This window comes from Apodemus sylvaticus, chromosome 8, assembly GCF_947179515.1.
Source record: "Apodemus sylvaticus chromosome 8, mApoSyl1.1, whole genome shotgun sequence".
NCBI classification, from domain to species: domain Eukaryota; kingdom Metazoa; phylum Chordata; class Mammalia; order Rodentia; family Muridae; genus Apodemus; species Apodemus sylvaticus.
This window is the reverse complement of record NC_067479.1, coordinates 92,734,892-92,758,127: the sequence shown is the minus strand read 5'-3', so window position 1 is coordinate 92,758,127 and position 23,236 is coordinate 92,734,892. Positions and strand designations below refer to the sequence as shown.

Sequence of the window (23,236 nt, the reverse complement as noted above, 5' to 3'; positions counted from 1 at the left end):
AAAATCCTTTCTCTTGAATTTTGTGTTGGCCCCGGGCTTCCTGTGTATGTCCCTAATCTTGGTATTATGCTAGACTGTCCCAGGCCTTGTAACTTGATACTATCTGATTTGGGGACCCTTATTCAATCCCAGTCTTTAAAAATAGGTTTCCACCTCAAGATGGTGTTTCATCACAGCCCTTAAAGATTTGGGGAATGAAAAGAGAATCCTTTCCACTGCTGTCCTATCATACAAGAGGAGTCACAGTCTTCTGAACACCTGAATGGGCTCAGGCTGAGAGAACTATGAGCTTGTCCTTTAGGAGGGGGAGTGCCAGGCTTCCTTTTGTATTGTTATTTTTACTCTATTGTTTAATCTGGATATTGTCTACTGATATCCCCTCCAGATCATTTTATATTTTCTTCTTTATTATTTAATCTTCTATTAACTCTATATGCTGAATATTTAATCGTAGTTAGCTTTTTCAAGTCTAGTAATTCCATTCATTTTTATTTTATTTTAGTAACATTTGTTGGTTGTAAGAAATATGATTTGATCACCATCTATTCTCTATCATCAAGTTCTGCTCCCTCTTCCTATGATTCTCCTTCCTCTACCTCCAATCTCCTTCTACTCTCATGCATTATCTTTATTTTTTCCTTTTCTCTTTTATTATTATGTTTTTATATACATACACACACACACACACATACACACCTATTGAGACATTCACTGCTTGTATGGTTATGGTGTTAGGGATAATCCCTGGCTTCAGATCACCAACTAAAGGTGTCATTCCTGGGGAAGACTGATTCTCCCTCACTCAACTATTAATTGTCTGTTGCAGTCATTAATTACTTTTCATCTAGTGGTAGGACCTTATGATATTTCACCATATGTTATCTGGTGTTCATGTTCAGGTGTTGCTAAGAGTAGCATGTTATTAAAATTTCATAGGTGAGGCTTCCCCCCTCTATATAGAAAACATAGACTCTATGCAAGACATCATGGTTCTCTAGCTTTTAGATGTTTTCCATCCTCTCTTCTGTGACCCTCCCTGAGCCTTAGGTGTAAGGGTTGCATTATGGACCTATCAGTTGGGGTTGGAAAGGACATGATCAAATGTTCTCTGCATTTTGACCAGTGGTAGCTTTCTGTAACAATCTCTATTTGCTGCAAAAAGAAATATCTGCTCAGGACCTCTGGAAGAGCAGTCAGTGCTCTTAACCACTGAGCCATCTCTCCAACCTCGGGATTTGGTGTCTTAACTCAGAGTTGTTTATTGGTCCATATGACTATCTGTTTGTTAGTCTTTGTTAAAGAGATGTTCTCAGTGTTAGCATTTATATAAGGATAGGTGATAGAACCTGCCCTCAAATGGTATTATTTTTAGTTGATTCATTTTAATAAAAAGATGGTGTCTCATTCTGCAAGTCGGAACCCATCTGCTAGTGCTATTCATGCAGAGTCACTGGGTGGGAAGCTTCCAGGAACAGCTATGTTACTGCAGTGCATGGCACAGTAATCCTTTTGTCTATGCTTTTCCACTTCCAAATGTTATCAGTAGGAGCATTGCCTCTTTCTCAGTGTGGGCCTGAAGTTGTTCTACCAAGAACATGAAGTTCTATAAATGTAGATTTATAAGTACATTTGTATCTTAAAAATAAATATTCATAGAGACATTATATTCACCTGTTTATTTATTAACTGTGCATAAGAAGCTTAAAAGTCAGTCTCTGCCTGAAAAAATGTGTACAGCTCAGTCATCTTCAGCATATTAAAGATGCCCCAGTACCTGCTGCACTTAAGTGCTCCGCTTTGCTCTTCTCAGTTCTGAAGACATGATAATGAGCAAGGTAGAAAGCAGCTCTTGAAACCACCAAGATTTCCCATGGAATCCACATGAGCAGAACCCATGACCATGCTCAAAAGAAAAAAAAAAGTTATTAGTGAAATACTGAGTAAGATTTGCCCCATGGAGCTTCGCCAGAGCTTTCAGTGTTCAGCGACTCTCTTCAGAAGGTCAGCCAGAGCATGTAGATGTGAGAGCATCCCTAATTGGAGTGGTCACACTGCAGAGTTTTCCCCTTTGGGGAATAAAGTAGATGAAAAGAGAATATTTAATAGACCACAGCAAGGCTGTCTCTTGACCATGCAGTGTCACACCTTTTGACAAGCATTGCTGTGTTACCAGATCAAAATTAATTGAAATCTTCTTTAAACACGTCCTTTGGTTTGATTTTCTAAATTGAAGTTGTCAAGAGATCAAGAAATAGCACCATTAAGATGATTTAAGGATTGTCCAATCATCTGATCTACTGGACAGAGTCGGTGGGTGATTATTCTCAAAGGACCAAGATGACAACAAAGAAAAGAACAGACTTAAGAGTCATTCATGTGATTTTTTTGTGCAGCTAGATAACAAAGTGACTGTGTATGCCTGCCATTTGTTTCATATTCACAGACTAGGATAGCATCTAAATAATCTGAAAAATACTCCTCCGTGAAATTCGAATTTGTGTTACCTTCTAAAAGGAGCAGAGTCCTTGGTGCTGGCCACTTGCCCATCATTCGAATACTAATCAATGCTTGTGTCTATACCCCTCTCATTAAATAGCTTGTCCCAAGATCTTGTCTCAGAGCTAATTTTAAAGATCTATGTATTTCCAAGTTGTTGGGGGCCTCTTGTACTTCTGCCTTGAACCATCCAAGGCAAGATAAGGTGTCAGCATGCTTTTTCAGTCATTCCTAACTTCTGCTCTCTCTTTGAGGGCTCATTGTGCTGTCTTTATGTTTAACCCAGAATTTCTCAAAGACTCAGTTACCCTGAAAGCATCAAAAGTGACAGAGAAAGGATTCAGGAGACTCTTTGTTGGGAAAGTGTGACACTTGCCTTGTGAAAATGCCAAGGATTGCCATCCCTTCAATTTTTGGAGTCTGCATCTGGACAGATCCAGGACTGAAGAACTATGCGTTAAATGTCTTGGTCTTCAGACTCTAATTGAGGCAGCTGTTCAAAGGCAAGGAATGTCTTCCTAGGAAAGGAAATACTCAGGTATTTAGACAAACACTTTCATAGAAGCAAGAATGTGCAAGCAATGGTGTGGATCAGTCACATTACCGTGTAATTGAAACTGACTTTGCATTGGGTTTCTTCAGTGTCAAGGGCCCCTTTCTTTCCATTCTCCAAACAATATTTTCCATTCTCACTCTTATCTTCGTTGTGTCTCTGCTTCCTTAATCATCCTCAAATGTCTGTGGGTGATGTTCACATGTCCTGTTCTGTTTTTAAAATCTCATTTGTTGCCATCTCTTATAGGGAGAGGAAGTATTCTGTTTAGGCTACATGTTGGAGGGTGAAAAGTGGTTACAGAACCATCATCTGTTTCTCCTGATCCGGATCTATTTGATGACATCATTCTGTCATTTCACACAATTTGGACAATCCAAAGCACCCAGAGCAGAATGTTTAGGGAGGCAAACAAAACAGGTTTTTATAATTAGCTGGAGAGTTGGGATAAATCTAGTGATACATATTTTTTAAAAAATATCTACAAACCTAATAAGAGAAGATGGTCTTCACTAATATATTTAGTGATCAAAGACTGGCTTTGAGAAATATTTGGTGTCCCTAAAACTTGTGCATGGTTAAGATATAGATCTGAATGAGAGTTCAGCTTCTGAATTTTGGATTAAACTTGCTCCAGACCAGGGATTTCAGAGGGATTTTAATAATATCTCTTAGTATCTGGAATTTGGGGAGTAAGCAATAGTGCTAATTATTTAGGTATTACTATGGGTTAAAACAACAAGTGCGTGATTGAGCCACTTCTCCCAGGACTTATCAATTGTTCTTATTCCTATTGTACTTGTATTTTAGCATCACACTGTTTTACTAAGAGGCCCCATAAGCTCCACTGGATGGCTGAGCGCCTCTCTTTCAGATACTATTCATTGACTGCTGAACTTTGGGGGCATCAAGGCTGTTTCATCTTAGGTCAGAGTTTTACGTGGCCCCTTGAAGAAGCAAAAAGGTCAGATGCCAGAATAGAAAATCCTGGCAGAGGTGCATGCGATGATGCACTCATTCTGGTCTCCATCTTTGTCTAATCTCCGTAAGAATGAGAGCTTTGACTGACTTATCCTAAGAAGACAGTGGGAGCAAAAGGGATCAGTGCTTCCCACAGTGGGAACTCCCTGGAGACCATTGCCTTTGCTTTCCCACCGTAATGCTTATGTATCCAGCCCAGGGAGAAAAGCCATTTGGTTTAAAAGCCTCAAGTCTTGGCTTACTGTGTGGGACACTCACACCTTGAGGGCCTTAGAACAATAAAAGAGTTAACCCAAGTGTTGAACACTGCTTAACTATCTTGGGACATTTGTTCTGTGTTCATGGATTTGGTAATTTTAATGCAAATAGGCACCTCGCAGGCAGCTGTGTCCCCTTAAGCAGATTTTATTTAGCAGCTGAGGTTCCCACATCACTTGGCAGTCATAGATTTTCAATTTTTCCCCATGCCAACAGGGCAGCTGGAATAATTTGCGTACTCATTAATTTGTGAGAAATATGAGCTGTGTTAGGCAGACAACGTGTATCTTCTGTGCGGTGCTGTACCAGGATAAGCGGCTCAGGGTAGAAGCAATTTGCCCTATCCCAAAGGGGCCCTAGGATTTTAATAAGCTGGTTATGAAATTTCTATTTCTTTGCAATTTGAAGCATCTAATTAGAGCCTGTAATTTTTCTCCTATAACGAGAGTGGATGAAGGTTAACGTTAGGCCTCCTGGGTCCTTTCAAATTCATTTACAGAGAAAAATCAGGTAACAGTTGTAGCTAATTAGAACAGGGTATTAAATATTTAGTCCATCTCGACTTAACTTGGGGAAGTCAGATGCGAGTACGTGGTGGTGGAATTTGAAGAATGATAAAGGGAAGTTAAATTTAATTTTTAATCAAAGATAAACTTGAAGGCAGTGTGATGAATTTCACACCGTGGTAACCCAACAGGCAGAGCAGCCGAGGCCTCCACTCTTCTGAACTGCCAAGATAAAGGGAGATGATGTCGATTTAATTTTATCAGTGAACATGTTGCCCAAGTTCACACAGCTGGAACTTATGGTATATTCATAAAGTACAAAGAACCCAATGATTTTATCCTAACAGTTGCATAAAAAACCACCTTTTTGGTGTTTCAGAATTTAGAGTAGACGTTGTTTGATACAGATTATTTTGACAAATATCCTAAGGAAATATCTTACTTATCATCTTATTTGTTTATTTATTCATGTGTAATTTATTTGTGTATTTTGCCTAATTTGCATTAGAGACCAGAAGGGGGGCATTAAGCCCTCCAGAACTTGAATGTACAGACTATTGTTAAAAACCTCTGTGTGGGTATAGAGAACTGAACCAGGACCCTCTGTAAAAGCATCAAGTTCTTTTAACCTCTGAGTCATCTCTCTAGCTCTATCAGTTTTTCTTCTTTGTTTTGTGTTTTAAGGAGATGACTTATATCTAACAAACCTCTCCCTAAAAGGAAATCTTCCTTCTTAAAAGGCTGGGCCAACTAGGTAAGGGGTGGCATTTGATGCATCACATTTGACATTGTCACAGCTAACACCAGACTCCTGCACACTGAGGACAATGCATTATTGTCCTCTGTTTTGCTCAACTCTGTTTATCTTCCTAAAGGGGAATTCAGATAAGTCAGAATGTGTGTATTAGCGATTCCCAAGCCAGCCTCGTGCTAGCCCTTTCCTCTGAGGCCTTGCACAAGGGAAGAGCATCCTTCAGTGACACCTGTATGCAGGGTTGCCCCAAGGACCACTGCAATGTCCTCAAAGTCTGATGAGTAGGAGAGAGAAGAACTTGAAAAGGCAAAGGTTGGAAAAATGATAATAAACCTTTCTTAGGACCATAGAAGGGCTGTAGCAGGATAACTCTGACACCCACACGTAGCTTCCTGGCTCCTGACCCTCTGAACACCATCTCTGGGCTCATGATCCCACCTCTCCTCTTGCAGTTTTATTTTTGTGCCCTGAAGCATCTTTGCAAATCTGTGTAAAAGATAGGGAAGCTCTTGGATAGTCACCTCTATCTTCTAGTTGCCAGTTACTAGAGGATGGCCTTTGACTGCAGTGAATACCTGTTATAAGAGATAATAGCTGGTTGTCAGAGAATTAGCCTCACTAGACTTCACTTTGGGCTCTTACACATCAAAGGGATGAACATATAGTAAGTGTATCAGGAGTATTGAATTATATTGTTTATCTTATGAGTTCTGTGATGTGGATTAGCATATAGAAATGACTATCAGATTGACAAATTCACTATGTATGCAGTAGGCTGGGGACACTCATCAGGTCTTCTTAGGCCTTCCCTATAGTCCCTGTCTGCCCTAGCATGGAGATCAGCAGATAACACACCCTCATTTTTCTCCTTTATTTGATCCCGAAAGAAGAGAAAAATAATACTGCGTCAACCCAAGCCAGCCACAGAGGTCTCATTGTGTCTCTGACGTTCACACATAGCTTCCTGGACAGAGATGGTGTTCAGGGGTTCAGGATATAGGATGGGCTCAAGATGTCTGTTTTGTCTAGATATTTTCCAAAGAGGGTAACTGTGAATTGAGGAAAGGTTTAAAGTTCCATAGAAATGAGTTTTCAATTATAAACGGATGTATTGTTGATGACTTGCCTGTTCTCCATAGCTCTGAACCCTCCTCCACTTAAGCTGTTAGCTTTATCTGTTGTAGATGAGCTATGGGATAGTACCTGCTCCTGCTCAGTCTTCACAGAACGTGCCAGTGGGACCTGCTTGTACTCCATGCTCCTGGTTGTATACACCTGGATGTAAATCCTTCCATGTGTTTCCAACCTGAGCATCAGCTAGAATAAAGGTTCAGTCACCATTATGAGTGCCGGACATAGGGGAGATACTCTGTGACTCTTTGCTGAAGGAAACTGAATGGCAATTTCTCCCTTTTCCTATAAAACATGTTTTGTAAAAAAACTTTCTGTCTTAAATGTTGAAAATGTATTTATGATAAGAATAAGCAGATCCTGAGAAGGAAATGACAACTGTTATCCAAACTCCAGAGAGTATAGCTTTAAATGCCACTAATCCTCATATATATATATATATATATATATATATATATATATATATATATATGAAATGTATATATTCATAATGCATGAGAATTTACAGTCTCCTTGTTTATTTTGTAATATCTTCTGGAGTCAGTAAGTTGATCGGCCTTGCCAATATTTTCAATGACATCAGGAAAGTTTCTGGGTAAGAGTACCAACACCTTTCCTTTCAGTGAGGCATTCCAGTATTTTGTTCATTTTTTCTAATATGAAAAACACTGAAACTTTGGTCCTTTATGTTAAATCTTTATTTCACAGTGTGTTATTATTTTCCTGGATAGATTTCATGAAGCAGAATTGCTGTGTTGATGCTTAAGAGCACTGTGATTATTTGGCAGATCAGGACCAGCTATCCTTAGGAAGTTCTTGCTAAGGCTTATTCCTAGAACAGAAAATCCATTTATTTATACCCTCACCATTAACGTACAACTTCCATTTTGATAACAACAATAATAACAAGAGAAAAGTGCCCCAGACTCTTATTTATGTCTGTGGTTATGAGAGAGTTGGCATTTTGCTCTGTCTCTTGCTTGTTTGCTTTTTTTTTAATTTATTGATATATTTATTTACATTTCAAATGATTTCCCCTTTTCTGGACCCCTACTCCCCGAAAGTCCCATCAGTCCCCTTCCCTCCCCCTGTTTTCCCACCCAACCCTTCCCACTTCCCTGTTCTGATTATGCTCTATACTGCTTCACTGAGTCTTTCCAGAACAAGGGGCCACTCCTCCGTTCTTCTTGTACCTCATTTGATGTGTGGATTATGTTTTGGGTATTCCAGTTTTCTAGGTTAATATCCACTTATTAGTGAGTGCATACCATGATTCATCTTTTGAGTCTGGGTTACCTCACTTAGTATGAAATTTTTGTTTCTGTGTCTTCCTGCTTCTAAAATCTCCCGCTGCACGTTCTCGGCCCACCATGGTTCTTTTGCCCTGGTATAACAATGAAGAAAATGTTTCTGAAATTCTTTATGTGCAAGAGATTTTATTTTGTGTGTGTGTGTGTGTGTGTGTCTGTGTGTGTGAAATTGTTGGGTCCCTTGGAGCTAGAGTTATAGGTGGCTGCCAGCCACTATTTCATGAAGGTGGTAGGGACCAAAGTACAGTCCTTAGCAAGAGCAGTAAGTACCTAGAACTTCTGAGCCATCTTTTAGCTCCAAAATCCATATAGGTTAAAAGAGGCCCCCATCCCTCACCTACTGTATGACCTGAGATGGGGTCCCATTCCCACCTTCTTAAACCTCAGTTCCTGCCCACCTCAAGGTAGTTATACTGTGCATGGGGATGGACGTGGGGGAAGATCCCAGCCACCTTTTTTATATACTCTCTCTCTCCCTCTCTCTCTCTCTCTCTCTCTCTCTCTCTCTCTCTCTCTCTCTGTGTGTGTGTGTGTGTGTGTGTGTGTGAGAGAGAGAGAGAGAGAGAGAGAGAGAGAGAGAGAGAGAGAGAGAAAGTTCTTTGATGAGGGAAGAGGGCTACTTTATCTGTGTCCATAGAATAGAAAATAAAAATGTTCTATTTCCACATGCCATGATGGATTATTCCCACTTTGCCTGTAGTTTGCATATAATCACAGTAATTTATTTGCCAGGCAAAATATTTGGGGACCTCTGAGAGGGGCTAGATATTTAAAATTGATACTGTAGCAACAATATAAAGTTTCATTCTATAAAATGTGTGCATTAGAATGTGGGGAATGAGACAAAACTAGGTGAAAAATAACTATATGTTAATACTGGGAAGAAAAATAATATAAACTAAGATGAAGAAAATGAGGGGAACTTGGGGCTGGAGAGGTTGCCTAGTGATGAGCTATTCTTGCAGAGAACTAGAATCTGGTTTTCGATACCCATAATAGGTGGCACACAACTCCCTGTAACTTCAAAGGTGCCTGCACTCCTTCTAAGCTCCCTGGGCACCTATACTCATGTTCACATATCTCTACATACATACACACACTTACAAGTAAAAAATAAAACCCAACTCTTTCAAAAGACGTGGCAAGTTTGATAATGAGATCTAGTGGGTAGGAAGAAGAGAGCAATACTGATTTGTTTTGGTGTGAGCAGTGTGTACAGAGGCCCCACTGAAGGAAAGAACTGTAGGCTGTAGAGCAATTAGAAAAAGCCCAGATGAAGAAGAGATTGCCTGAGAATTTGAGGTGAGGGTAGGGAAGCAAATATGTCACAGGCTGGAGTGTAGCAGAGGCTTATTTTTATTCTAAATAAAAGGAAACATGGTTTCCTTTTCTTATTAGGTGGAAGCTGTGTGACAAAGACTCAATGATTGGGCAGTTCTGGAAGGAGCTGGGTAGGACTTACAACTAATCATCCAGTGAAGGTCATCGTGACTTTGACTAGAGTATTGGGAGAATGCATGCAGATCACTAGTGTTGGTCTTAATAAAAAAAAAAAAACTTCCAAATATACATATTTTATATTCTATCCCATTTTCTTTTTGGCTCTCACTGGAAATCATGAGTACTCTAAAGGAGTAGGTTTCTAGGCTGTGATAGAATCTAGTTCATCCCTCTATTACTGTGGGATACTGGAGACATGTACTCTAACTTAGTCTCCCAGAAAATAATGTTTATCCTATATTATATTAGCTGAGGTTCTCTACAGGAACAGAAGTTGTAGAGTGAATCTATCCATCTATCTGTCCTTCTGTCCATCATCCATCTATCCATCTATCCATCCATCCATCCATCCATCCATCCTACCTACCTACCCATCTACCTATCTACCTATCTACCTATCTACCTATCTACCTATCTATCTATCTATCTATCTATCTATCTATCTATCATCTACCATCTATGTATCTTCTGTCTGTATTTCCATATTTCTTCTCACTTGAAATGATTTAACTAAGAAATATCCCCTACAGGTGTGGCCAGCCATTTGTGTGTTAGTTAATTCCAGATGTAGTCAAGTTGACAGCCAAGAATAGCCATCACAGGCTGGGAAACTTCAAACTTGCTGGAGTCACTAGGGCTTCTAACTTTGACCAGTCTCCAGGCTCCCAGCAGAGGGAAACTCTTTAGGACATCAGCTCAACTACAGAACAGAGTTTCTGTCTTTCCCAAGTCTTGATAATCAGGGACATCTTGAGTTCATACTCCATAAAAATAACAAACAAGCAACCGAAGCCACGATGTTACAGAGCCAGGTTGGAGACTGGCTCTGAGTCAAGCTGTGACTCTCTTTAAATTCTCTAGCTAGAATGTGGCTCTTCTTTGTGTTCTCTGTGTCTTTGTTGCCTTCCTACACTGATTCCCATGAGCTCTGGGCTTGTCATATCAATTCTTGTTTCATACCTTCTCCATTGGTTGAAGAAGGTTCTTAGAGGTAAAGATGATCCCTTTTCCCATATGACCAGATCTTCCTTGTCTTCAGCTATCACAATGTCCCTTCAGCCACTTATGTATGAGAATAATGCCTTGAAGAGTCTCCCTCACCAGTGCAGGTGATGGATGACTTTGCTGTTTCAAGATCTTCCTTTGGAACTATAAGAGACCATGCAGCCACAGGCTATATGTGTTCTTTTCTGGAAACCAAGCCCTTTGCGGGTGATGCTGAGTTTACAGGAAGTCGCGGGTCTAGGTAATGATGCTCTGGGACTCTAGCATGTAGCGTTCAACTAGGAAGAGAAACTTAGTTGGAAAATGACTCCAGGGTTCATTACAAAGTCGAGACTGATTTAGTACTAAGAGTTGATGGAGGGGAGTGTCTTCATATACTGACTTTTGAGATAATGAAAGCATCCAGTAATAGGAGTGCTGTCCCTTTGCTTATACACACACACACACACACACACACACACACACACATGCATACACACACTTGTTTTCCATAATGGTTGGGCTTCTTATTTCTTTGAAAAGTATTTCAACAATTTACAAGTTCCATAATGGTAGAGACCATATGGTATTTTAACTTCATCGTGTCTCCAGCATCCTCAAGGCCAATAGGATAGAGCTGGGATCTAGTAACTGAAACTTAATGAAAGTAGGTAAATGGTAAGACAGAAAATCAAATGCTATTGATCATTTATTCTGAGATCAGTGGGAAGGAAAATGGGTGGCCACGGCAAGACCACTGCATTCCCCTAGGGGTCTAAGTCAGAATCTGCCAGTGACAGGGATCCCCAGATAGCTGCAGTACTAAAGACCAACTAGTTGCTTGGGACAAAATACTACCTATACTGACTAAAGATGAGATGTGAAATCCTCACTGGGATTTCCCCTAAAGGAGATATTGGTGCCCCAAATCCTCAAAACCTCCAACCTCCTTCTTGCCCTTTCTACCTGCTGTCCTTCCTCATCGGCCTCCAAGTAGTGACTCTCTACTACAACCCAGCAGGGCTGTCAGTGTGGACAGCATGCTCCTATAGTGGGAACTGGGTGTGGGGATATCTCTAGAGGGTGCCAGAGGCTGCTGTTCAAACACTCAGCACACATATATTACCTAGTGATTCCAACAGGGACTCTCTGCTCCTGCCTGCCTTTCTGGGTACCATGAGGAAAATAGGACAGTGCCGTCTTCAGCAATATCTTCCCACTTGTCTGACACGTCTTTGACTCTCCTCTTGACAGTAAACCCCAGAAGGCAGCAGGTGAGATGACATCAGAAACTGCTATTTTGAACTAATTCTTAGTGGCAGGGAGGATCGATAGGGAAATTAGAAATGACAAGAACCTTGGGAGGAAGCCACTGTGCTAAGTTAGAATCCACAACAGCTGCTGCTCTTAGCAGGGCCAAGAAAGATTTAGGAAAAATCCTAGGCTCCTACATCTTCAGCCTATAAGCCATAGCTATGCTGGTCACCAGGATGGCACACGGAGGAGGGGACACAGTCCAAATGTATACTGCTACTGTAGCCTTTGTCTAGATCCCAAAGAAAATCACAAGGATTCTATTTGGTATTGAACCCTGACTTAGAATGGAAAAGGAATCCTGCTCTCTGGAAGAAAACCATTAAAGAAGGAGGTTTTCATGTCCCACCACCTACCCATGCCTTTCCTTTAAATACCATACTTCCAGGCCTTTCCCTGCTGTGTGTTTCCCTCCTAAGGGCTGAAGCATGGCGGGGGCTGGGAGGGATAATCAGAAAGAATGTGGCCTTTTGTGGGATCAATCTTCCACCCTCTGATATCTTCCTTTGCTCTCCCAGTCAACAGCAACTTTAGAGGGTGAGTTTTGTGAAACTAACCATAAGCTAGGAAAATGATGTTGAGCATTGAACTTGATGCCCAAATCCCAGGTTCGGAGCATATTTGTATGGAACAATCAACTCAGCCCAGTGGTATAGCCATACATTCTGCTAACCCGTGTGCCCAGTCACCTGCTTTTCCTTGTAACAAGATAATTCTGTGTGCCCACTGCTATATGCATAAGGAGAATAATGCCTTCCACTGATGTCCCCTCATACCCAGAGCTTTACCGCCTACGATCGTATACCACTGGGCTGAGTTGATTGTTGACTGGTACATAGAGAAGTACAGAGACAAGATCAAAATAAGTCGTCGGGGAGAGACGAATTCAGAACACTGACGCTTCTATTGGAGTTCAAAGAGGGAGAAAGGGGCAAGTGGAATTTCAGGATTAGACAACTCAGATAATTTCACTGGACACTGGGGGATAGAACTGTGTCACAAGGTGTCATTGTTGAGTCTAGGTTGCTTAGGGCAGGTGGGCAGTGGCCCTGGGAATGTGGTACCCGATGAAAGCACAGGTGTTGCTCTGGGCTATGCATGGGTTGGTTAGGTTTCACATATTAAAGATACACTTTTGAACATTGAAGATACACTGAAGATGTTTAATATCTCCAAGGTATGTGAAGCCTTGGGTGTAAAGAGCATTAAGAATGCAGAGCCCTAGAGATGGGGGCGTGGCTCAGTGGATGAAGCACTGGCCAGACAAACCTCAGAGCATAAAGCTAAGGCTGGGAGAGCTGCTCCAAGACCCACCCTTTCCTGGGAAAGAAGAGCTTGTAGTCAGCTGGGCCTGTTCACCATTTGCCAAGTCTGCTGTTCCTGCCTTTGAGACTGACATAATGTCTTTAAAATGTCATCCTGATGTAGCGCCCACTGGATTGTAGAGCTCTTGGAGCTTAGACAGACACAACTTGGCAGTTGGTAGACACAGCTTTCTGGAAGGACTCACATTTTTTTTAATTCCCAGACATACATCCCCCATCACTCAGACCACTGAGTTCTTGGTAGATTCTTTTCATGACAGATCTACTTCAGGAAAAGTACAGGTCCACTTGACCTGGGTTTCAGGTGGCCAGCTACCAGGCAAGCATTCAATCTGCATTTCTCATGGTTTTAATCCTCAATGTTATCTGAAAAGTCTGGCCAAAGCCATTGTCCCTTTTCACCCAGAACCTCTAGGAATCCTACCCTTGGTGTCTTTGTTGAAATCTGTACCTCACTGAATAATGGTTCCCATGTGTGATAGCACATTACAGTATAGCTAGAGAGCTTCAAAGTTGGTGCCTGCTTCAAGGTTCTGAATTGTTCTTGCTTAGGATGAGGATGAGGAGAGTTGTAAGAACATTAAGAAACAAGAATGAGCATCCAGACTGAGCACAAGCGTCCATGGCCTATGCCCTGAACTATAATCAGAAGGAGCCTTTCATGCTAACCTGTGCTATGCCTCTACCTAGGGCCCTGTTTTGTTTTGTTTTGAAGCCATTCTTTAATAGTGACGTGGTGCCACTGTCTCCGCAAGCTCATACAACCACTCCTGATGACTTTATTCCTGCCACATAGGCAGGTTTAATATCACTGCACACCTTTTTTCTCAGTGACTTTGCAATATTTTTTCAATCACCTGGAACATCCTGTTCTGTATCCCCGTGCCTTATGCCCTCTTCTACCACCTCTGTCCATCCTTGCTCAGGTTACCTTGTTGGGATAGCTTCCCTTCCCTTCCTTTCTCCCCTTAACCCCAGCATCTTCCTCTGCCTTGCTTTCCCCATAAACATTAATCCAAAAAATATATGAACATTATGTATGAATTTTGTTTGACTCCCAAGACAATGTAATCTTCACAATGTTTGTTCTCTGTTTATGGATGGTTCCTGGCATGCAGCAGATGCTCAGAAGGCAGGGTGACTGGTGAGCTGTTCCTTTTGTCTGTTGATGTGAGTGGCGGTGACAGTTTCCTCTCTGGTTGTACCATGGACTTATTAGAATCCTACTATGACCACTTCCCTCCCCCTCTTTCAATGGCTGTGAAAATAAGAATTTAGGATTCACTGATGCACAGAGGATAGGGCCCTCTATGGTTTCCCTCTTCTCTCACCCATTTCCCCTCCCCTTTCTTTTCTTCATAAGGCCATCTTTGAACTTGCCATCCTCCTGTTTCAGCCCTTGGAGCTGTAGGACTATAGGCCTGCATCACTGTGCGCAGCTCTTTCAGAGCATCTGATGGGATTTGTCTGCATCTGTCAAATAGAAGGGTAACCTCTTTGGAGAAAGAGTGGCTTGAAATTGCTTTTTGTTTGCTTCCTTTGGATGAAATGAAGTGACTATGAGAGACCACATTCAAAACTTTTATTAAGCTTAATTGGGGCTGTAAAAAATACTTTAATGAGAGATCAGAATTAACTGGGGGGAGGACTTGTGTACTCTTCTGCTCTGCCTTCGGGCCCTGACAATGATAGGAGCCTTCTGTGCCTCTGTGTAGGGAACATAGAGCCTGGCTCGTGGGAGTGTCAGAATGGATCCCCATGGCTAGCCTAGCCTGTGCTAAAGCTCCTTTTCATGGTGTATATGCTGTCCACTTGGATCTCAGGATTTCCCTAGACCTGGCTCTGCTAAAGCTCCTTACTACATTAAAAAATAAAACAAAAACAAAAAAAATGAGCTCACAGCAAACCAGTAAACATTGATTTGATGGTGCTTCTTAAGCAATGTAGAAATATGAGCTAGAGGTGTCAAGATCAGAATATAACCCACAGAATCAACTAAGCAGGTCTCATATGAGCTCACAGAGACTAAAGCAATAATCCTAGACCCTATTAATGGGTCTGAGCTAGGTCTTCTGCATATATGTCATAATTTGTAGCTTGGTGATTTTGTGGGGCTCTTAACAGTGGAAGTGGGTGAGGTCTCCAACTCTTTTGCCTGCTTTTGGAACCCTTTTTCTCCTGTTGGGTTGCCTTGTCTGGCCTTGCTATGAGGGTTTGTATCTAGTCTTATTGCAACTTGATGTATGTCATGTTCCATGCTCAGTTGATATCCTGGGAGGCCTGCTCCTTTTGAAGGGAAATGGGGGGAAAGTGGGGAGTGGGATGGGGGTGGGGGTACCGCTGGGAAGAGTGGACGGAGGAGATACTGTGTTCAGGATTAATATATGAGAGAAGAATAAAATATTTACAAAGGATTTTTAAAAAGAACAGAAAATTAGAAAGCAAACAACATATTCGTGTAGAAAATCTGCTGGTGAGGAAATGAACCATTGACTGTACTACATATAGAGGTTTGGTACTCTGTTAAAGGAACAGGAGAGGAAGGCAGCCCTTGCTTCTCCATACTGACATTTGACTTTTGCTCCAATTTTATTCTTCCTGTGCTCACCCAGAATTGTTCAGGCCCTTACATTACTTTTTTCTCATTTAAATGAGCTTTAACAATCTCTCTCTCCCCCTCTACCTCTCCCTCTCTCTCCCTCCCTCTCTCTCTCCCTCCCCCCCTCTCTTTCTCTTCCCCTCCTCTCTTCTCCTTCCCCTCTCCTTCCCTCACCCTCTCATCTCTTCTCTTTTTCTCTTTTCTCTCTGCACTAGCTCACCCCCTTTCTTTCCTCTCCCACCCACATACTCCCTTTCCCCACGGTGACTTCCCTGGTCTCCATCCTTGGGGCCAATGAATTTGCTTGTCCAAGTGCAGCTTCCAAATAAGCCTTTGATATGAAAACAAAATAAAATAAAATGAGCTTTGTTAAAGCAATAGCTACTTAGTTTTTAACTTATTCAATCATTCTAATAATATACAAGTGTATGAAGTAAAAAATTGAGAGTCTTCCTTAGAAAAACAGAATCTCACCGCATGATTATTAGCCAATCAGTCCTCAGGAAACACTTAGGATTTGATTTTTTGACCCTGATGTGATGAAGGTGAACATGCTTGTACTCTTTGCACTGAGTATTTGCAAAACTGTATTCTCCAGTGTTCTTCTAGCTCCTGGGGATTCTGTTGACTGTTGGCCTCCATGGGCATTTCGCCTATAATCCTGACTGTAAGATAAATGCCTAGAGGTACAAGTACTGGGCCAAAAGAATTAAAAATACAAAATGGCTCTTTCTATTACTAAATTGCTCTCCCAAATATTTTACACTTTGAAGTAAAAATGCTTTGCCTTTTGTACTCAGTTGAAAGGCATTATTGTGAACAAATGCAGGGCATAAACCCAATATCATCTGATGATGTTTATTTTCTAGGCAGAGATGTAGTGAGTCAGGTCCATGCTGCTTCTACTCAGATAAGGGGTTGGCCCACTGGGAGCCAAACATCGTCCAGACATTGAAATACTGAACATTACTCTGCTTTCCTTTCATAAGCAATACAATAAAAGAGAAAAGAGCAAAACAAATACAATGCCTGCAAATCCCTCAGCAAAGTCCCTGACCCATGGATGGTGCTGACTGTGGAGACCTTACTGGTGGTGATGGCGGGGATCACTGTGTTGGCTTGCACTTCTGCAGGGCTGGTTAGCACAATTCTTGAGCAATCATGACTGATCTGAAGCTTGGCGTGATCCTGCTGGCTTTCCAAGTAGGTTGCCACATTTTAAATCAGGAATTGTCAAAGTTTGCCAGCAACTCAAACACTTTTCTTGGGTTTTAACCATACTTCAGAGGGAGAACAATTTCTGCTCAACCTTTTTATCTGAACAGCCAAAAGGCTGATACCCACTTATACCTTTGCAGTTTTGCCCCAGGTTCTTGACCACAAAGATGAAATATGCTAAGAATAAGCCTCTTATTCTTTATTGCTAGGCTAGGAAATAATAAAGATGGAGGTTTTTACTAGTCTGGTGTTTACCCTTTAAAGAACTTAAATTTGAAACCAAAGCCAGGCATTTATGAAGACCATGAGCTCTGTCCCAGGACTCGACCCTGAACCCTGTGGACACTGAACTCTTGTGGGTAGACAGCTGTTTGGAATCATAGACTCAGCAGCTCAAGAGCTCTCAGGGGTACTCTGATGTGAGCAGACCTTGATGAAACTAAGAAAATCATTGTACTTAATTAGGCCTCAGTTCTCCTTCCCCCCCCCCCCAAATCAGAGAGATTCAGCTAAGTATAGACAGTGACCAGGAAGAGAAAGGAAACAGGAGGGACAGCTGCTGGCAGGGGCACCTCTAACTATTGTTGTATATTAAGGTTAGGTCCTTGCTTTTCATTTTTCTCAAGGCGATTAAAATCCTCTAATTTGTTTGTTTGTTTAAATCCCATTTTCCCTCCTTGATTTTGCTAGCAGGATGATGTAGAACGAGCTTCAACAAGAGGGAAGGCAGCATGGAAGGCTGTAAGCTCAGGAGAGCTGTCACCCACAGGATCTAGGCCCATAGTCCAGCTCACAGACTTCAGAAATCTTTGACTTTGATTTAAAATTTTAAGTCCTTTAAAGGGAAAAACACCAGACTGGCTATAACTTGCATCTTTATCATTCCTAGCTAGTTTGTCTCCCCAGGAATGCCTTGCATAGGAGCTGTGGAAAATGGAAAGACTCTCTGTCAGGTCGATAGGGACAGACTGGAGCTTCATTGTTATAATAATGCATTTAAAGTCCTTTTTCAGTTAGAAATAGACCATGACCCAAACCCAGCCTTTATGTTCTACTGCCCGGCCTAGGAGAGATTCAGAATTGCAAAACTTCCATTTCATAGCTGTGAGCTTTTATATATTTTCTCTTATCCAGAGACAAGATAATAACATTCCATGATCTGTGTGCCACAGTGTCCCAGACCTTTATTTCTCCCCACAAAATGGGATCTCCTCCATTAGGCTCCCCTTCTAGGCTGGACTATAAAAGATAGTAGTTAACCACAATTGTAGGAAAGGCCCTAGAAGAGCAGCAGTCATGTGTAACCCAGCAGGCTGACTGAGCTGAGGGGACATTGGCTGGTAAAGCCTTTGATACCATGTGTTAAGATCCCTTCATCTAATGCTCTTCAAAGGAATATACCAGGGAAGACTATCTTGGACAGGAGAGTGCTGTACCTCCCCCCCCCCATCGTTCCAAACATGCTATGTCAAAGGGGCCTAAGCCTTTTTATTTCTTCAACTTCCTTCTCTCTAATCATCAGTACTATTTGAAAGGTTATAGTGCTTTGTTTCAAAGAATCATGTGTGTGTGTGTGTGTGTGTGTGTGTGTGTGAGAGAGAGAGAGAGAGAGAGAGGACAGAGACAGAGAGAGAGAAGGAGAGAGAGGAGGGAAACGATGCAAAATGAGATAGCCTTTTAAAAATGTAAGTTCTCTGCTCTTTGGGAGCTAAAATCTTAGGATGATTAGACTGGGACTCCATAGGTCTCCAGGCCGCAGGCAATGCCCCTTGTTTTAGTTAAGGACCTAAAACCAAACCAGCCCCTATGGATACTTCAAGAGCTCCCACAGCCCATGCATTCTGCTAGGGAGAAATGTTGAGGATCTCACAGAAGTGTTGTTATTCTCCAGAACAGCACAGTCTGGGTTTTCCGTGGGAATGAGGAAAACAGTTGTGGATTTGGTCTAGACCGGGAAGATCCTTTTCTACTCTGTGGAACAAAGCCAGGCCCTCACTGCCGCTGGCCTCCCATTTCTGGCCCTTCTTCTCTGCCCTGCATTGCACGCTGAGAAACAACTACCATTTAGGCCATATGGCTACAAAGATCAAAGCCCCCTCCCCCGAATACATTTCTAGCTGACTGTACTTTCAAATGTCTTAAATATGTTCCTGCAGATGGGAAGCATGGAGCATGAAAGAGGTAAAGCACATGTGTGTGAGGCATGCATGTGGTCTGTGCAGGATGGCGCAAGCTGAGTACTGCTCACCGTGTGTTTGTCTTCCTTTTAGGTTCGAATCTTTACTTACCTCATTGGACGGGAGGCTGCTTTTGCAGACAATCTCAAGTGGATGGCTTGTGCTAACAAAGGTGAGTAACCTGACTCTGAATTGCTGGTCTTAGGTGTGTGGAATTAGCAGCATATATGGGACAAAGAAGGAGTCCTTAAAGAAGATGGCTATCTTTTATTGAGAAATAGTAATTTCATATATTCTTGTGGTTCATTAAGATGTGTCAACACACACACACACATACACACACAAAATAAGTGGTTGGGGTGATAAGTACATCAAACATCTCAAACACTTGCCATATCCTTCTGGTGGGCCAATTCAAAATCCTCTCTTCTGTTTCTTTAATATTAAGCATAGTCACCCTGCTGTACTATAAGAATACTTGACAACCTATTTAATAATATGCAAATAAATAAAACATGCATTCTACTTAACTGTAGTTTGATACCCCTTTTATGTCTGCATATGACTTACAACAGACCAGGAGGCTATAATTCTCAGATACAATCCATTTCCAGATTATCATTGAGGCATATGTAACAGCTCTTCTATGATTTTGCGATCACAGTCAAGTGGCTAAGCCTCTTTTCTGCTTCTTAGTAGCTGAGTAATATTGGAAGAGCTTCTATGCAAGACTTTCACTATGCTCCAAACATCCATTTCTCCAATACCATTCTTGGTCTTCCACTGTGCTCTAAACACAGGTTCTTGTAGCATAAAAGAATTCCACCTGGGTTAAATCTGAGGTAAAGCGTTCAGGAGCTGGTATGGGCATCCCTACTCTCTTCCATGAACTCTGAAGCTTCACGATCAAGATAGAACTGAGACGGGATTCAACATCCTTACCTGGATCCTTGGATCTTACTAATATCCATCCTAGGATCGCTGAGTGAGCAGACAGATGCCTTTGACTCACACCAGATGTGTGCCAAGACTGCATGTTAAGCCATTGAGATCAGTGGGATGGTATTTTCCATGGCCTAGCTTTGGCCACAGGACTAGTGAAATTAATTAACCTTAATTTGCATTAGTCATTTAATATTCAGCATGGAGGTAATAGCTCTTCATTTGAATTTTTAATAGACAAATATAAGCTCTCTATATGGTATGTAGCATAATGTTCTAAGATGTGCATATATTGTGAAATGATCAAATCAAGGCAATTAATATGAATTGTGTAGCCTACCTACCATGTACTTGTGGTGAAAGCATTTCAAACAGATTCTGGGTGATTTTCAAAAATATAGGCAATGTTGTACAGTCTCTACACTGTATAATAGAGGTCTTGCATTTAATCTTCTTGTGGAACTATAATTTTGTATCCTATTCTTCTGTTGTTCTTAATAAATGGTAGAATTGGTGAAGTGATGCACACTAGGTTTAGTAGTTCAATACTAGCTCTTAAGGTGCTTAATCACTTATGGATTTTTGTATTCATAAAGTAAATTTATTATCAATCACTGAGTATATCAGAAACAAGGCTTGGGGTAAGGAATGGGAATGGAAGTAACAGTGCTTTCTAGTTTAGTAAGGACTTCTTCTGTTATGGCCAAGAAAGATTTGGACTTCAAATTGGGCATTTTCTTACTATTGGGATGGATGTGAACATTATCACCTGCAGAAAGTGGGTGGTGTACTACCTGCCCAATATGCAGGTTGTAGGCAGGAAGTGAGGCCATGCAAGTCAGACTAGTAGCTCTGTTCCTAGCACATAAGTGCCCACACTATTCCCTTGGGTTAGTGACCGGTTGATCTGCCTTACTTCTCCTCTGAGACCACAGGCTCTGGGAGAGCAGCCTTGGGCTCTCACTTCATCTTGGTCTCCTCAAAGAGACCAGCCTTGAACTTTCCTCAGAGTGGGTGCTCCTATGACAGCTTACAACACAAGTAAAATTAATTATCCACACTTATGAAGATGGGTGCCCTGTTATACAGAAGTTGCTATTGACAGACTTAGGTGGTCTATCCTTTCACTGGCCTCATAAGCAACAATGCATCAACATGGTAGAGTTTGGATTTTAGTGGAAGAAAGAAGATGTGATGAAAGTTTTACAGGTCTCAGCTGCAGCTTTGATGACTTCAGAAAAACGTACTTTATTTCCAGCCACCAAAGTTGTTTCTCTGCAATTTACACAAAAATGGTATGTTCTGGAAAAAGGAAGAAGTGACTCAGAACCCATTAAGTGGGAAGGAAGGCCGAGTCTCAGGAAAGAGCAGGGAAAATGTATTTTTGCTTTTCTTTTCCTTTGTGGATTTTCTTCACGTGTTTTCGCCATTTTTCAAATGGAGATAGATTATCCCTGCTTTGTATCTGTGTGTAGTTTGAAATGGTCTTCTCGTACTGCTCCTGCCTACTGTACAACATAAACTATGCAGGAAACATGGTAGATCTGGTGTATCTGGTAGCTTCTTCCCTGGATAATGACTAGCAAATCTAATGGCTAATTTCCAACCCTTCTTTCTGAAAAAAAAAAAAAATTGTCACCCAGCCTGGGTCACTTTGTCAGGCATATTCAGAGGTAAGCTCACAGAGGGAAAATGCAGATCTAAAACAATAGAGGAGCTTGATTGCCAGAGCCAGGCAAATCAGCCTGTTCACATAATGCCTTTTGTTTGGCTTTGTCTTTAATTTTCTGGTTCTGTTTGGAATGGTCTTTTAAGCAAATCTCAGTTTCCTTGCCTCAGAAAATGTATGGCTTCAGGGAAGAGCTCTAATGCTCCCTTGAGTCCCTGACATAACAAGTAATACTATTATTGTTGTTTATTGAGTGACTTGCCTCATGAAAAATATGCACCCTAATGCTCTTCCCAGGTCAGCGTTCAGCTTCATCTCAGGTGCAGGTGTAGCAGGAATAGAAGAGGCCTAAGATGGCGGCATCAGGTGAACCTCAGACTCCCTCTGACAGCAGAGGCCCTTCTGTACATCTTAGGAATTTGTTGACATTTGAAAATACTGAGTTATACTTCTCAGGTTTTTTCCTTTATTCTGTGGTCATGGAAAAAATTCCTTTCCTTTTTTCCACCCTTATTTTCATCCTTGCCACAATGGATTGCAATTTTTCCCATCAGCTAGTAGACTCTTGGCCATGGGGATTGCTTTTGATTCTTTGTTGTGCAACTGACAAAAAGTTGTCACATTGGAACCTTGTCTTAATCAACTAATATCAAAATTTAGTTTTAATTATCATTTGTAAGAATCTTTGAAATATTTTTTTTTGTTTCTGATTTTTTTGAATATTTCTTTATTTACATTTCAAATGTTATCCCCTTTCCTGGTCCTCCCACCTCGGAAACCCCCTATCCCATCCCTCTTCCCCCTGTTTATGTGAGGGGAACCCACCCACACACTCCTGCCTCCCCACCCTGGCATTCCCCTACACTGGGGCATTGAGCTTTCATAGGACCAAGGACCTCTCCTCCCATTGATGCCAGACAAGGCCATCCTCTGCTACATATGTGGCTTGAGCCATGGGTCCCTCCATGTGTACTCTTTGGTTGGTGGTTTAGTCCCTGAGAGCTCTGGGGAGTCTGGTTGGTTGATATTGTTCTTCTCTGCTATGAGACTGAAAACCTCTTCAGCTCCTTCAGTCCTTTCTCTCATTCCTTCATAGGATACCCCGTGCTCAGTCCAATGGTTGGCTGTGAGCATCCTCCTCTGTATTTGTCAGGCTCTGGCAGAGCCTCTCAGGAGACAAAGGCAGGACCTAGCTCTAGAATTCAGTCTGTAAGGTTTATAGGTTTAGACATGTGAACGTATGTATGGCTGCTGGCCGGATTGCGGCGGTGTGATCCATTATGCATCCCTTGTTCCTGCCAGTTTTGCCTTCCTGATTCAGCTCTCCCTCTGATGGCTTTGTGGAACAGAATTTCACTGTCTGCCTCTCTTCAAAATCACACTCACTATGACAGTGTCAGGTTCCGCTCCTCTGCACCCATGTAAACACTGGCTTCATGTTGGCGTCAGTCATGAGCAAAGATTCATCTATGGTCATTAATTAAATCTTTGTTTATGGTCTTGAATTGTTACATGACGG

The 23,236-nt window shown here is 41.6% G+C and overlaps 1 protein-coding gene across 1 annotated transcript in view; it reads left to right on the top strand.

Moving 5' to 3' along the window:
• The window catches only part of Cacna2d3 (calcium voltage-gated channel auxiliary subunit alpha2delta 3), an 827,632-nt gene that overhangs the window by 524,529 nt on the left and 279,867 nt on the right, over positions 1 to 23,236 (top strand). The window contains exon 12 of the mRNA XM_052190624.1: positions 19,200 to 19,278. Within this exon, the coding sequence (XP_052046584.1) occupies positions 19,200 to 19,278 (79 nt within the window). The remainder of the gene's footprint in view (positions 1 to 19,199; positions 19,279 to 23,236) is intronic.